Source organism: Bombus affinis, chromosome 3, assembly GCF_024516045.1.
Source record: "Bombus affinis isolate iyBomAffi1 chromosome 3, iyBomAffi1.2, whole genome shotgun sequence".
NCBI lineage: Eukaryota > Metazoa > Arthropoda > Insecta > Hymenoptera > Apidae > Bombus > Bombus affinis.
In genome coordinates, this window is record NC_066346.1 from 9,182,878 (window position 1) to 9,199,914 (window position 17,037).

Consider the following 17,037-nt stretch of genomic DNA (forward strand, 5'->3'; position numbering starts at 1 on the left):
TTGTATTGACGATATATTTACATTAATCGTCTAGAAGATTTCGTACATACGATAATGCTGAGAACCTTAAATATTTACTAATACTATTGATCATAATATTGATCTTCCGAACGTCCCGTAAGAAATTCTCGAGAAGCAAACAGTTCTCGAAAAGGGAAAAATATGAAAGGAATTCTCTTCTCTTACGTAGCAATAAGATTCATTGAAGAAAAAAACGTCAAACGAAAAAGAAAACAGGGAAACAAAGGAAAGAGCAATACCGTAAAAGGGACGAAAAGATAGAAAATCGAAAAGGAGAGAAATAAAACAACAAACGATGTCTAGAAAGAACGCGAGTTATAGAAGGTAATTCTGAATTCACCAAGCACTCTCTCAGAATTTTGTCCGCAACCTCTCCAATTTCTGCAACCTCTCGGAAAACACGGTCGAAAGATCTCGAACTCCACTCAGTTTCGTTGGAAACTGTTGGTCAGCAATAATATAGCCTAGATGATGAAGCCAGTTTCTCCTTCGGTATTTCAGATATTATCCTGGAATTGTTACAAACTGGCACGTGAACTATCACGCGAGCATTTCGCGATATCCCTTCGTTTCACTCTTGGTATTCGCTAGCACGGGACGACCTCGGCCTAAACTTTGAAACGACTCGTTTTTAACCGCGCAACCCTGAATTTTATGCACGTGATGAGCGATCGTTGTTGGTCATTTCGCCCACAACCGCAACCAAGGTTGTTGCGGTACTCGACGAAAGACTGTTGGCGCAGGACAAGGCTGAACCATGAATCTCGTGACACGAGCCACGACCTTCGATACCGGCCGTGCTAAAAATGCGAGCTGCAGTATTTTAGCTCGCGAAAGTATTTCAACATTTATACAAAATTTTTTTATAGAAAAATCCACATATTATGCGTATAGATTCATCGTCACTGTAGCGAGGCACAAGCGTTACGATTACGTTGGTAAATTCTCTGAAACCGATCTAATAATAAATGTAAGACAACAAGTTTGTTCTGATCATTGATCTCAATACATCTTGAAGATCTTCCAATGTGCTATATATTTTTCATTAGAATGCCACTTTAAACAAGATATAACCACGAAATTATTTGAACGCTTACCATAGAAAACTTTTATGTGAATATCATGTATATTTTATAAAACATTTCAAAATTTCATTAGCGTTGTAACGAGACACGATTGTCGTTATTATATTAGCAAAATTTGAAACGAATCTGAAACTGTTTACTGAAGTTACGAGATGTTTACTATGAATTTACGAAGTGAATATCCATTCTAAGTATTTAATAATCAGTATTAAAAGATGATCCTACTGAATAGCGAGACTTATTAATATTACGGATATAATCATAGTCGAATGTCATGACAGTGCTAATGAGTTTTTGAAAATGTTCCGTATAATACACGTGAAATATTCATGGAACGTTTGTACAAGTGTTTGAATATTTTCGCGAGCCAGCGTACGCTGCTTTTACGACGCATACTTTGCATCGAGAAAAGATCATGGAGGATTTATGAAAATTCCAGGAACGGGAAATGGGTTTTGCTTTAATTGTCTCGAAGGAAGCAACGATCGTTCCGTTTGCTTCCATTTCCTTCCCTTTACTACAGACCAGCTTTGTTATCATTTTCGTGTTTGTAACCTCGGATTACGCAAAGCACGGATTACTCGTTGTTACGTAACAATGAAGAGAATTTCATTATTGGATTTCATGTAAAATCGTGTGCTCGCGGCGGATTATTGAAAAAATACCTTCAGAGATGTTTTAAATAAATAAATTAGCGAAATAGAGCGGAGAAGGATATCGCAGGTGTACGATTTTAATTGGAAATATTCTTTTGTTACAGGATGATACGCGTATAATGAAAGTGGGCGATAAGAAAAGATGGATACACGACCCAAATAGTAAGTATCGAATATTCAATTAGATATGAAAATAAAGCTTCATATACAACGAGACGAGCGTGATGTAGTTGCATTCGTTAAAAAATATTTTTAATCCTAAATTTAGGATTTCCCCCGATAACTTCTAATTTAATTAATTTTAATCAGATCTATATTTTAAAATCAGTGTAATGACATAGAAAGAAAGAGAAAGAGAGATTGAATATTTTATAAATCATAGAATTGCTGGAAGCAAATTTGAAAGAATTTTACAAATACTCTAATAATATTCAGATTCGAGATATTAACGTTAATTAACTGCTCTATAATCAGAATTTTGTTAATCTTGTTCTTTGAAATGATTATCCTATATAAATATATAGAAGAATAAATTTATCGATACAATTGAACGAATCGAATTTCAGTGAAATTTATCTATCAAATAATCGGATTAATTTCAGGATCCAATTTCTTACGATCAGAATAAAGTATGGCTAGATGGTGTAAAATTTATTACATTCATATTTATCAATTAAGATATAAATATGAAAATAAAGAGGTGACTGTGCAAATATTTTACAATTCACTGTATATTTTAACGTTACATAAAACAGTCGGTAATGATCACCGGCTAAATGTCGGATCACGCTATTATTCACATATTAAAGCTGTAACAATTAATCAGATTTTAACGTGCCACCAAATTGCCCATTTTTTCATATCCTGGAAAACAGACCGTACGTTGTAATTTAATAATCGCGATATCTGTTAATTGACGACTCTGGCGCGATCAGAAATTTATCATCGAAAAACGATTAAAATGATTGTTACTCGTGTGATTGGAAAGTTAGTCGCTTCTATTCTACCTGCTCCATCGATGTGTTCTTTTTTATTCCCAGGCTAAATAGCCAATTACTTCGAACTTTGGGTCTAACCCACTTCTTGAAGTGCAAATTCTCTTACTAAAAGAAAGAAAAAAAGAAGGAAGAAAGAAAGGAAAAAAGATAGAGAGAGGGGGTGGGTGTGTTAAAGTTCGCCAAGAAGTTCGGCGAACCTTTGGTAGGGAAATTATGTTAATCGGTCCGAAGGATACGTAACTTTTTTCTTTTCCTTCCAGCTACTTTGTGCCACGGTTGCAAATACTGTTACGAAATTTGCTTCTGATTAACTTTTCCATACGCACCCTACGATGAAACTGTTCTACTTTCCAAACTCTAAGTTTCTTAAAAGAAATAGATTGTTCGCATTGGCTATAGAAGTATTCCCTAATTAACTAATAACTAAGATACATAATTATTTACCAATTAAATTCGCTAATTAATCGACTAAAGTAAAGTTTATTTGTTACAAAATATATATGGTTGTTTGAAATTTCATATTTTATGGATTGGTATGTATGAAGCGTAATGTGGATTTTAAAGAGAATCGATGTATTAAAGAATGTAATATAAGGTAAATCCGGAAATTCTTTATACAAACTCGATAGAGGAAGTCTAGGTTAAATAAATAACAAAATAATATACTAAAGCAACTGCACCATATTAAATGTGCAAACATTATTGACATATTTACGTATTTATAGAATACGTGTAAGTCGTAGTTGCTAATGCCGTATCGAGAGATGTGGTTTAAAAAAATAAACAAAAAACAGATACTATACTCTGTGCTCGAGTTATTGTTAAAATATTTTATCATATTTGAGGAAACCATTTATGGAAGGGTGGATCGTTCAAAGTTTCCGAACTTCATTAGATTCCCCTGTTATCTCTCAAATTTCTTAAACTCCATAAAACCTCGCAGAGACAGTCAAGCAGAAATTGATTACACATTGCTGTTCAATTGTTTCAAATTCGAGACAAAGCTTACGTATTCTACGTTTGTCACTATTTAAAACCATCGTATCGTTGATGGTTTTGTGACCAAGCTAGTGGCGAATTTATCGGTGGAAAAAGAAAGCATAAATCCGGCGGAAAACGTAATATCAACGCATTCTGTCATTTGCGCAGAAAAATCCTATGAAAAGTATATTTATCGTGTTTTCTCGTCTCTAGGCCGGCCAATATGTTTTCAGGGCTGTGCTCGTTTAATGCACACAATGTTGCCGCACAGATTCCATAAATATTCAACATTTGCTAGGCACCAATATAATCCGCAAATAAATTCGTTTGCCGCGGTTTCCTCGATCTATCCGGTTAATTAATCATTTCTTTCTATCGTTCGTTGCTGTTATTATTTTCTTTCATCTACCAGCAATAAATATCGCGCTCCTCTACCCTTGTAATCTAAAAAATCCATAGTGATTTTGCGATAAAAATGCGAAACACTTTCGATGCTTTCATACCTTTCTTTCCTTTTGCGTATATTTCAGTTATGTTCCTCCATTTATCTCCTTTTCTCTTTATTACGCGTTTCCAAAGTATCTCTGCTTCTGCTCCAAATTTCATAATTTTCATCTGCTTTTAATTCCTAGATCCTTTATCACATGTTCACACGTTTCATTAAAAACTCTTCTAAAAATATTTTCCTAGTCGTAATCAGAATGTTCATAATAAAAAATGATTCTCCTGAGCCAATTTCCGCCTTGATATAACATTTCAAAAGGTACGCAAAGTAATTTTTTCGCCTTGCCAATAATAGAACCAATTACTTTGACCAACGAGAATTCATTCATCTCTCGCATATTTTCCTTTCGTTTTAATTATACACAGAGTGCGTCCGATTCCATGCCCGTGTTATTTTTTTCCCCTCTTCTTTTTTCTTTTTTATTTTTTCGTTTTCAGTGAATTTGTTTCACCGCGGAGAGCGCGTCTTTGAAACTATACGAGGCGGAATCGGTGCTGCATCCTCAAAAAGAAAGGGGATTCCGTTTTGAATCGTTAGTAAAGGAGCTATGCGATTGTACGGACGAAACAAATACAATTCTTTTGTAAATTGCGCGGTTAGATCAGCTTGGCGAACGACAAACAAAGAATGAATGTAATCGTGCGCACTCGTTCTGTTATTGCCACGATTACAGTTCTGCCGTTTTATCTTTTATCGTACCGTCCATCACGTTACGTCCTTTCACTGCTTTTACTTCCATATGTTTGTTTTCCTTTCTTCCTTTTCCCCCTGCTATTTTTATTTCTTTCATTTACCAACATGTACAAACGGTATCATACTTTTTGTTCGAACAGGTTTATTGAAATCCGTTTGACTGTTCGTAGGTAGTTTTTGATCATTCGTCGTTTTGTTCCTGAGCTGCGTGTAACGAAGAAAAATGAGTTTACATTTAATCTCATGGTATCGATATTAGACAGGAAAAATCTATGCATTATTTTTTAATGAAATTATTTTAATTTTCACCTTATTTGTATTCGCGCGTTTCTATATACTCTTTGCGGGTTTGAGTATTGTACACTCGATAGATGAAGCATATTTACTTGTTTTCACTATGCATTCCATTTCGTTTTCAAATTGTTAGACTGTCTCTGTACGGGTTTCGTAAATGAACAAATATTTCTTAGAAAAAGGACTTTGAAAGATATAACAGAACTTTATTCTACATCTTCGACTCGCTTCTACGACAGAAATCACATCTTTTCCGCTGTTATCATCATTTCGCAAACGTTCTGTATACTAAGATTATCTTCCGATCAGGATTGATACGTTCCAAACGTATAAATCACTGCCAGTAAATTATCACACTATGTATATTCGTATTCGATTCAGCTTTCCATAAACGCGATCAGAGAAACGGAACCCAGGCAGAAATTCGTTTCAACCACTAAATATCGTAATGAGTACCGCACATTTTGTACATTTTTGCGCGTCATGCACTTTCGCATCCTTAAATTTCTCATAAACGTGCAAAAATCTACAGTCTGCTAATTACAAACGGTACGATGATAATATTATAATGCGAACTTTTACTCAAAGCCGTGTGTCAAAAGTTGAAAGCATGAACGCGTTGCACATGAGTCGCTGGAAAATTTCGCCGAGCAGCAGTCAGAGAACAAAGGTAGAGGAATCGATAAATCAGATTTGTCCCCTTCCTGGAGGCGACGTTTTTCCACTGGTTCGTTCGTTAAATTGAATCGCGAGGCGAGAGAGCCGCGCGCGCGTCCAATCGCCGGTATACCCGCCGCAATTACTTTGTCCCCTTTCGCCGGAAATAACCGCGGATCCGGCCGCTGATTCCTGGCTGGTCATAATAATAGCCCCGTCGCGTCGGTTAGCCCTTTGTGCATGCCGCGTTACGTTCTTCTTGCTACGACCGAATGTAAGCGTGGCAGGGTTGCGTTTAGGGGGTTGAAACGAATGTTACGTGTTCGTCGGTGGGAAGGGGTTGAATAGTCCGGCGTGATTACTGCGAATCAGAGGGAATAATCGATGGGGTTGTTGGAAGGGTTCGATTTGTGCAAGTGTTTTTTTTTCCTGCTTTCTCCAGAGTCAATGGTTAATAGTTTGGGGCAGATGGTTTTTGGTAGCAATTGCAACTGAATTTTTTCTAACGGTGGTTGGTTAGTTGATGTCCGGTTTCAATTTGTGCTGGTGTTTGTCTTCTGTTTTCTCGAGGACGAATGGCTAGTAGTTTAGGGCAAATGGTTTTCGCAATGAATTCTGAAAGCATTTAGAATTAAATATTTCTAGGGATGGTTGGATAATTAATACTCGGCTTCGATTTGTGCTAGTGTTAGTTTTTCCTGTTTCCTCCAGGGTCAATGATTAATAGTTCGAGGCAAATGGTTTTTGGTAGCATTTGGAACTTTTGGAAATTTTTCTACTGGTGATTAGTTATTTAATGTTCGGTTTCAATTTCTGCTGGTGTTTGTCTTCTGCTTTCTCGAGGACGAATGGCTAGTAGTTTAGAGCAAATGGTTTTCGCAATGGATTCTGAAAACATTTAGAATTAAATATTTCTAGCGATGGTTGAGAAGTAGCATATAATCTTTAATCTTTGACCCATCCGCTACGAGAATAGATCAATGAAGTAAGAAGTTGCATGAACTTTAAAGAAACTTTATAAAGATCTTAAAACGCCCACCTCTCGATCGAACTCTTTCGTGCGGATCGCGATTGAGGAAATATCGTTATAAAAATACATTTCTTCTGGAAAATAGACTATTTTTTATTTGCAACGTAATCAAGACTTCGTGACCTGTTTCGGAATTGCAGAGTAGATTGAGAGAAGAGATTGGGAGAAAATTGAAGAAGAAGTTTGAAAGTAAAATGGAAAGATACAAGAAGAGGAGTGGTAGTGTTAGATTAAAAGTGTCTAGTAGAATCATTTATGTTGTGACATGAACTGCCTATGAATTAATGCTGAACGAACAGAAAGTTGTTATTCGTAAATTTGATTTTGAAAATGAAATAGAAAGAATTTGTAGCATCAAAAATTTCGTGATTCCTTTTAACAATGAATGATAACAGACTAAATTTTCTGAATTAAAAAATATCTATCTTTTTTCTCTTTCATAAATTCATCGAATAATTAATTTTAAAACAAGAGAAGCAGTAATGGTAAATAAATAAAAATTTCTTATTAAAAAGAATGGAAAATTCTAATTTCAGGAAATTAATGACTATATTAATATGAACGTGATATCAACATAATGAAACAAATAATTTCAAATTACGAGGATAAGGTACGATACGTATATCAAAAAATGTAATTATAGTGATGTGTTTTATGAATATACTTTTAATTATAAAATGTAATATACATATGAAATATACATGTTAAAATGCATGATCCAACGTCATAAATTTTTTTCCAACTTTTCTACTCTTCCAATTCTTCTTCAAACATGAAGTGACCGGACCACATTGTTCAATGATAATCACAAACTCATCTAAAGAATTAACGCAAAACAAGAGAAAAGGAGATTAGCTCAGAGAATTTCTCCTTCTGTCGCTCATACGTTAAATGCTGAAACAAAGATACGCGCTAACTAACAATAGGAAGAGCTGCTCGACTACAAGAGAAAGTACAGTAACTATAAAAATATAAAAACGAATTTCTTTGCAACTCGGAATAGTTGTGAACACCTTGTGTCTTGATTTAACGCAAAATTGCAGTAAAATCCAATATTCTGCTAAAGAAACATCAATAATATACTTATTGTCCACAAAAACAGGGAAATCGATAACTATATTACAAAGTACTATCGTTTAAAATATTAATAACTGAAGCTGTCGAAGTTTATGTCAACTTGCCACTAATTAATTCTTTACCAAATACTACACGGAAACTATGGTTTCTCCGTAGCTATTTCTCCGTATAATACAGGATGGCTCGTAAGCACCACACTTCAGCAGTGGTTTTACACACGAAAACGATAAAAAGAATGTTCGCGTATCTTCGCAAGCTGCGTTCAAGATGACCTGCATGTGTACGAGCACAGAACGTGGAGACGATTTATCATCGATTGGAAGCTTTTACAAGATTAGAACACAAGCTTCGACGTTAAATATCGAGCTCTGTTTGTGGCCAGATAGGCGAAATTAGTTCAACTACATTCGTCTTTCAATGAAATTACTCCAACGATAAAACTCGTTGTAACTCGGAAACGACATGAAACAGAATATACGTTTGTACGGACATTTTTTATTATTTCTACGTGCAGAATCTACCGTCTAATGCCGAACAGTCCGTACGATCGAAGAAACGGCAAAGACGTTGTTCAACCTGTAAATCTCGTCTCGCGTGACACTAGTTGTCTGATTTTAATGGCGGTATAAATCGCTGTCGAAAAAGCGTGGCCGCTCCCGATCCGCGCGTACAACTTGTTACTTTGATTCCAATAACAGCCGTGCCAGCCGCTCGTAAATTTTATCGGCGTAACGATACGAGCAATTACGCGATATCTATATAATTTAATCGTGTATCGAAACCGGAATAACCGCGTGATCCTTCCCGCGAACGCGTCCACGCTCACCATTCCACCAACCTTATCTTTCCCGTGTATCTTTCGTTGCCTCAGGCGATACACACACGAACCATCGTTCTTTGTGTTACCGTTAGGTACGAATCTAAGTATGTGTGGGCGCATCCCTAATTCGGATGCAGCGGCACGTCGTGACTCTCCGCTGATATACAGCCACGAGGACAGATTTCCTCGCTTAATTTAAGCAGTGACCGAGGAATTTTCTTCCTTGAGAAATTCTCGCGGACCAGGGGGTGTGTCTTCGCGAAATATCGCAAGCGGGTGCGACGTGTTTCTTGCCTTCGTACATTCTTCCTGAGTTATTCAGTCAGCAATATCTATTTTCTTTTGGATCTTTTTTTTTTTCTTTCTGCTTCTTTCGGATCTTTTCTAGTAGTCGGAGGTAGGTTCTTTAGAAGGGAAAGTTTCTTGAAGGGAGAATTATTACTATAGTTATCGTGGACTGCGATAGTTCTATAAATCACGCGACTATTGTAATCTTCTCTGGAACTTTTCTATCGTAGATATCGATTTTTCTGTTTTTCATTGGAATTCGCGAATATTGTAAATGAGCTGTCTAAAATAAAGTATTCTTCAGCGTGCCTTTCATCGAACGCGAAGCTGCCATAAATTCGGAAAATTTGCTATTTTCTCGTCGGCTTCTTTCCTTTGAGGCATTTAAAAGTTTCATAGAAATTATTTAGATACGAAGTGAAATGGTATAACTCTACAAGTTTTATCGTTCGTCATAAAAGATATAATTTTCTGTATCTATAAACAAATTTCTGCGTTTTAAATTAGCCGATATGAACAAAAATCCTTTAAATTGAAACTAGAACAGCCCTTGGCAATATAATTTACTACGTTCAGCCATCAGCATCAAAGTTACGTGATTTCCAAGAGTTATTACAATTAACTTGTATAGCTATCATTTTTCTCTCCTTTGAAGCATTCGTAAACGTGACAGAAATTTTCTAAATACAAAGACAAGTACTGTCTCTCGCAATACTTCATTATATCCGGCCTGAAGGCTAGATTTCCATAAATTTCACAAATACTGTAATTTCCTATACAATTTACCTGAACAGGAAACTTCTTTCTTCTTGGCTACCTATAATTTACGTGGAAATTTTTATTATTATATAACTTTATCACATACATCGTTCAACGTTGCAATTTTCTGTCTGACCTATCTAATTATCAAATAGCTACACTTCTCTTAACTATTTTATTACCTAAACTTATGACACTGTGATATAATAATACATCCACCATTCAGCATAAAGCTTTCATAATCTCCAGAAAAACATTATAATTTCCCTACGACTTTTCTAGCAACCCGATTTTCTCTTCTTACCTAACTATAAGCTTCTCAGAAATATCCCAAATGTAAAGTAAAACACTGTGCCTTGCGATGTTTTCCCGGATCCGCTGTTTGACATAAAAGTTTCACAAATCAAACAAAATATCTCACTATATCTAGCACTCTAATCTCGATCCATCGATTTCCTCCCTTTAACGAGTTAAGAGCAACAGCAGACAATTTTTCTTCTTTTTAATTATCTATAAATTTACCAGCTAAATTGAAGAATCCTCTACACATAAATCAAAACACCATTGGATACATACGTTTAACAGGAAACTTACATAAATTCAAGAGATATTGCGATATTTCCAGTGAAATGAATCTAATGTTGGAAGAATTGTTCAAAGAGCAACCGAGACGCCTATTGTTACGTTCACGATTCAGCATAAAATTTCCATAAATTCAAGAAACATCTAAATATAGCCAGCAACTTCCTTATCCATTGATTTCCCTCGTTCGACTGATTAAAACGGTATCCCTCGCAATATTCGTATAGCAGCGTTCGCGCAACTGGCCATAAATCTGGCCTCTAAATCATCACGCATTCCGAGAATTACCAAGGAGCCGTGGCGAACCAACCGTTATAAATTGCTATTACCTTCGTTACATTGTTCCATCGTGAATCGTGATTAACTTTATCGCGCAACACGATACTGTTTATTATTTATGTCTTTATCAGTGGATACTTAATCGCTATTACTCACCGGTCATAATATTTTTCTTAGCGGTATAGGACAGCCTGGGCCACGTGGAATATAGCGAATCCACTTCTACTACAGATATGATTAAACGTGACTACGAGATAATAATACGATCTTATCGCAGGACCACAGACGCCGACCTTACGGACAGCTAATTATATATTACGTGGTAATAGGCACGTATGAAATTAGATGCGTGATTATCTTGCTTTTATCTCGATCGCCGTTCGCTATGACGAACGTGTCCCTGTCTGAAAATCGAGGATATCAACATATGTTACATGTAAATACGTGATTGGATATCGTGGAATGTGATCGTTCGTATCAGACTATCGGGGGGATTTTATTATATTAGAGTTAGTCGCGTTTGTTGTTATTTCGTTTCGACATTTAGAGTTACTTCGGTTACTTTGATAACAATTTTCAGCTATTTTGTTCGTTTAACGACTGATTTGATTTTCGTCGGCTTCTGAAAGGAAAGGTAGACTTTTTGGAGATTTATTAGAAGATCGTGCGATTTATTTCTAAGACGTGTATGAATCGTCTAGTTTCAATTTGAATTACGCTATGTTATTTTTCGTCGTACAAATTGTAAAAGTAGTTCGCTTGACTGTTTTATAATTTGATTGATCTTGGAGGAAGAGAGCATTTACTGGTGGACCGTAAATCTTGGATCCTTAGTTCGCTTGATTCGTTGGATGATTGCGTGATCGCGATGAATTAGTCGAGATTAACCCGATAACGCCAAATTTTTCCAACTCATCCACCAAACAATTTACTCGAAACAATTTACGCGTGTCATCCTGAACTTTGGCCTTCGTTCTTCAAATAATGGAGCATCGATTCACTCGGATGACTCCTTCGACCTGAAACAAGACCTGACATTATCGTCGATGACTTATCCCACCATCTTGGCCATTAGCATCGTCGATTATTCGTCAGGCAAAATGCACGATCGATCGGCACATTATCTCCGTTTTGCAACGTCTAATTCACGCAGAAGTCTGACCATTTTGGGCCGCATTGTGCGCCGTAATTGTCAGTAGCGTAATATATGCTATAATCGATATCGTAATGCGGTTTCGAAGGGACAAGGGCTGATATTGGGAGAGAGAGAGAGAGAGAGAGAGAAAGGGAGAGGGAGAGGAAGAGGGTGGGTCATCGTACATTCGACAGTAAGATAGACGGATAATTTATGGGGTTAATGGGTTCTTGAAGCTATTACACCGCGGGGTTGAGTGGACGCGAGTTCACCACGCTCGTTAATTTTTTAACGTGACTGACCTTGACGTTAATGAGGCTCAGCGTTTAGTTAGATTGTTCTGAAAGCGGTTACCATCTTCTGAGGAATGAGTTTCGTGATAAGTACTTCATGTTTAAATTTTTCATCGCGGCTTGAGAAAATTTGGTTCGTTTTGAAAATGGTAATTTATGCTTCGGAAATTGTGAAACATAAACCGATGCCTGCGATAATGACGCGGTACTATGAAAGTATCATGTATATGTAAAGTTACATATAATTCAAATAATCTTCAGTGTATAATCATATTGAAATAAAACCGATCTTTTACGAGATTTTTTACTTTTGATTATTAGATATTATTTACGTATTTTGAATTAGAATAATTTTCTCGGTTATACGAAATATAAATAAGGAAGTTATTTGTTGTCGTTACATTCAAATATCGCAATATCCAGCACACAAACATTCTCACAAATAAAAACCAGCAATGGAACAATTTCGGATCAAGTATCAAATATCCCATAAAATATCGAATATCGTGTCCATAAAATGATGAACGCTGCAACAAATAAAACACTTCTTCCTGTATAAAAAAAAAAAGACATTATTTGTCAGGATTCATCTATCTCGATGTTACAAACGATCGATTCTGTTTCAATGATATTATCAATAGACGATAAAAATCGCGAAATTAAAACACGAACACGCGAATGGACAAAGAACAAGTAAAATTTCTGCATAGCAAACGTGGGGAAAGAGGGTTGGAACGACGTCAGGTGGCAGAGGAATTGAGCGTATTATAATTGCAAAGGAACGTCGTATCCGGTGAGCACGCTAATTCGCTTGGAACGATTCCACCGAGCCGATTTTTGTTTCGAAAGTTCCCTCGCGGAATCCACGCCACGGTCCATTGTCGACCGACTTGAGGAACTTCGAACATGGTCCGCGATAACTTGCCTCGATTAGCATATTACAAGCATAGATGTAATTACTTCCGTGGACAGGAAGTTGTTTATCCGCTGTCTCGTTCAGATTTCATACGAACCGATCTTGCGAATAAAATGGGTAAATGCAAAATAATCGAACGAAGAATTGGGAAGATTTCAAGCTGTAAAGTTTCTATCGGAATTTTGAACTTGCAGATTTATTTGGCTTCCGCTCGGTTCGGATATATCGAAAAAGCGGTATTTAAATAAGCAAAACGTCACACAGAAATTATCGTAAAACAAAATTTAACGAATCGCCAAATAAACATGATCTGATTATTATATTTGAGCTATACAGATGAAAAGCATAGCCAATTTATGGTTTTTCACAGGAGTAATTTTATTTGATCGACGTTAACCGCATCAATTAATATATTCAAATGTAGACACTGAAAACAATTTAGAACAACTGAAATTTCGCTGCAATTTATATTGTGACATGTATACGCACGAATTAGTCGAAGATAGAATAGGTTCGAACAAGAAGATGGCACGAAACCCTATTAAATTTCCATGTTGCTCGAGCTGTTTCACTGACCAAGCACGATAAATCTACCTTGGAAAGATGGTTCGTGACGTCTGTCAGAAAGCAAACGTCCGTAGAAATCGTCGAAGAGACGTTGGATCCAATTCACTCGGCGCGAAGCCCCACGTGGAAACTGTCGGCTCGCATCATTGTCTTCCGCCTTCTTTGAAGTGGCACGCAAAGTTCCGGCGAACGGATTACCTTCTTGTCGATTCGTTTAGAATTTCTACGAATCTGACATAAATCTTCGTCATTGCAAATGTTTTACAAATATCGAAGATTCGCTTCTTGTACCTTTTATAAAAAAAACATCGTACTTTTAACTCTATTGTATTAATTTTCGAATTTTTATATCCGCCAATGTTTCGAGCAACTCATTGAAAATTTCAATGATTCTAACGCGAATATATCTTTATAAATATTTTACGAACATCGAAGAACTTCTTCCTTGTTGTTTCTTTTTTTCATTATAAATTGAAAATTGTTAATCTTCGAACGTATAATTGGGTTCTTTGCGCCTGAAAGATTAGGTTGAACAGTTGATTGAATGGGACAGAATTGAAAGAACAATAACGCAGTAGTTGAGAGAGGAAAATAAAATTACCTAGCATGAAATTCAAAAAAACACGGGGCAGACAGATTTAACAGTATAAAAACAGTGATAGGTATTTTAAACCTACGCTCGAACAAAATAATAAAAATAAAACCGATCCTTGTATAAAATATATCGGAACTTTTTTTTATTCGCTGTCTCTGGTAACATATAAAAATGGCATTTTTGAACAGTTCTATGCGATATGTCAAATAAAATATAAATTATATTAAATTCTTAATTAAATGTAAATGAACATATTAAATCCAATTTAACGATAGAAAACGATTCAAAAATACAAAACTGTCATTATTTATTGCCACGATATATATATGTAGTATCTTAATGGGTCTTAGAGGAAAGGACAAGTAATGATGTTTTGATTTAATAAATAATGTTCGAAGCAACGAAATGATTACAATGCTGTCGTACGTCTTATTCTCATAGACGGCTTCCGACTTCCCGATTCACACTCTTCGGCTTCTACACTCGCTCGCTCTCGCTTCTCAATTCACACTCCGCACACCTTTTGCATCCGTCCTCTCCGGTTTCTCACTAATACTGCCTTTAACGTCTCTTTGTCTTTTCCCGCCGTTCGAGACACGTGTCCCGAAACGCCCGTGGCCAGGGTCACGCGGGTCCTTTCCACGAAACTATCCACTTAAAAAGGACCGACGACACATTGATGTACCCGACGATGCCGCGGCTCTCGCGACATTGTTTATGGTTCGGCAGATATCTTAGGCCTTTTGTCCACGATACTACATATATGTACATCGTATCAATATCACATTCTTTCCTTCTCGGTTTTATATATCACACACAATTTCAGATAAACTATTAGGTCATCCCATAAGTTCGTGCCGTTTTTCGAGCGGTTATATATGTTAAGATTATTTACTTACCTTTCAATTTCATGAAAAAATGTAATCCCCCTTTCGTTGTACAACTTCTTTCCATTTTTCTGGTATGGCCATTATTCCGTCTCGATAAAAGTTCTCTTGTTTTTCTTTAAAATATGAAATCTATGCACAAAAGCCGGCACGAACTTATGGGATGACCTAATACGTAAAATTGGCATTCCTAGATATTCATTTACGCTCACCTAAAATCTTCTCTGGTTACAGTAAAGCTCCTTATGTCATTCAAAACGTTTCAAAATGCTCGTTTCAACCCTCTAAACTGTAAAACAGTTTAATGTCTTTAATGTCAGCGCAGTTTTACAACGACTATTAACTTAACTCGTTTTAACGTCAATTTAACTCGTCTACTAAAACAATTCAAAAGTTCAATTCACCTCCCAATTTGCACCAAAATTCCCATTATCGCGCGGAACAAAAGTTCCTGCGTCCGCTGTACGCGAGAGCGCAGCACACCTTTATCTATCAAACGCCTTTATCTCGCAAATCCAACAAAATGCCATCGATCTCGGTATTCCAATCCCCATTTGCCGCAATTACACCGTTCCTCGAGGTACCTGCTTTTTAGCGGCGTTCCATTTGCGAAAAAGTTCGTTCGCAGCACCGAGAAGAAGACTTCGATACCGAGCCCTTTGAACGATCAGGTTTTTTTCCTTTCTTTTTTTCTCCTCTTTTTCTTTTCTTTTCAAATCGTGTACCTATGCAAATGGCCTCCTAAGTCAGAGAAATCGGACCGAGAGGCCTCCTTAATTCGTGCCCAAGCTCCACTTTAATTCTGCCTGCCTCCTTTCCAGCGGATATTACGCGACGAAAACTCGAACATCGCGAGACAAACCTTTAATTAGACGCGTAATGAATCGCGATCTCACGCCAATCCATTGCTTATTTGCGATAGATGTTTTCGAGTCACTGTATTGAGGATGTTCGTCTAGAGAGACAGAGAATGTAAATTAGAGTAATATTTGGGAAGAATTCTTATTGATATTTATTATTTAATTTAATCTAATTTAATTTGATTTAGTTTAATTTATTCTTAAACGGGTTAAATATTCTTTTTAGTACAAAGACAGTACACAGTCGTATAAAGAAGAAAAGTGAAAGGACAAAAAGAAAAAGAAATAGCAAATTAGCAAATAACGGTACAGAGGAAAGAAACACACAGTGGAAGAAGAATGAGCAATTAAGTAAACGTAGACAATAAGATAAGTCGATTTAACATGGAGAAACTCGGCCTCGTTATCGAGTAGTACATTGTATAGCGAAGATTTTTATTTTAAGATTTTTTATTTATATTTCCCGGAGAAAGGTCAATTTTTCTTGTTATACGAGTTAGCAAGGATATGTTGGGCAGAATGGAACGACAAACATTGAATCAAAACGAGCGTAAAGACCATTGGAAAACCATTTAAATGGACGAGCTGGTGTCTTCAAATTGACAAGTGATAAGACGGTGAAGTTGTTGGTTAGTCTGTGCATAATCTTCTAAAGAAAACAGGGATCTGTGATAGTCGTTCAAATTTTGAGTGAAATGATACTTGAACATTTATGATCATAATCCAGGAACGACATAATTTTGTTATTACAATATATAAAGATACGTAAGATATCGAAGGTAGAATATACCTTGTAATTTTTAGCAGGTGGAACGAACTTTTGTTCAAATTAAGTTTACGTAAAAATCCGCGTGAAATAAAATATTAATAAAAACAGAGATTAACGCTGCTGTGATTGAAAGAACGAGCTCGTAATGTTAAAAAAATATTTTAGTAAAAAACATGGTGTCAAGGATTTATACGATTAAAAAGTAGAACTATATATAAATATATGTAACGTATACATATGTGTATATAGGGCAGTACTCTTGGTTAAATGGTTGGGAAAAGCTTTTGTAA

The 17,037-nt window shown here is 36.2% G+C and overlaps 1 protein-coding gene across 1 annotated transcript in view; it reads left to right on the plus strand.

Moving 5' to 3' along the window:
* The first annotated feature begins 489 nt into the window (after nucleotides 1-489).
* Nucleotides 490-17,037, plus strand: part of LOC126914244 (proteoglycan Cow) — a 92,590-nt gene continuing 76,042 nt past the window's right edge. The window contains exons 1-2 of the mRNA XM_050717890.1: nucleotides 490-513; nucleotides 1,867-1,924. Of these exons, the coding sequence (XP_050573847.1) occupies nucleotides 490-513; nucleotides 1,867-1,924 (82 nt within the window). The remainder of the gene's footprint in view (nucleotides 514-1,866; nucleotides 1,925-17,037) is intronic.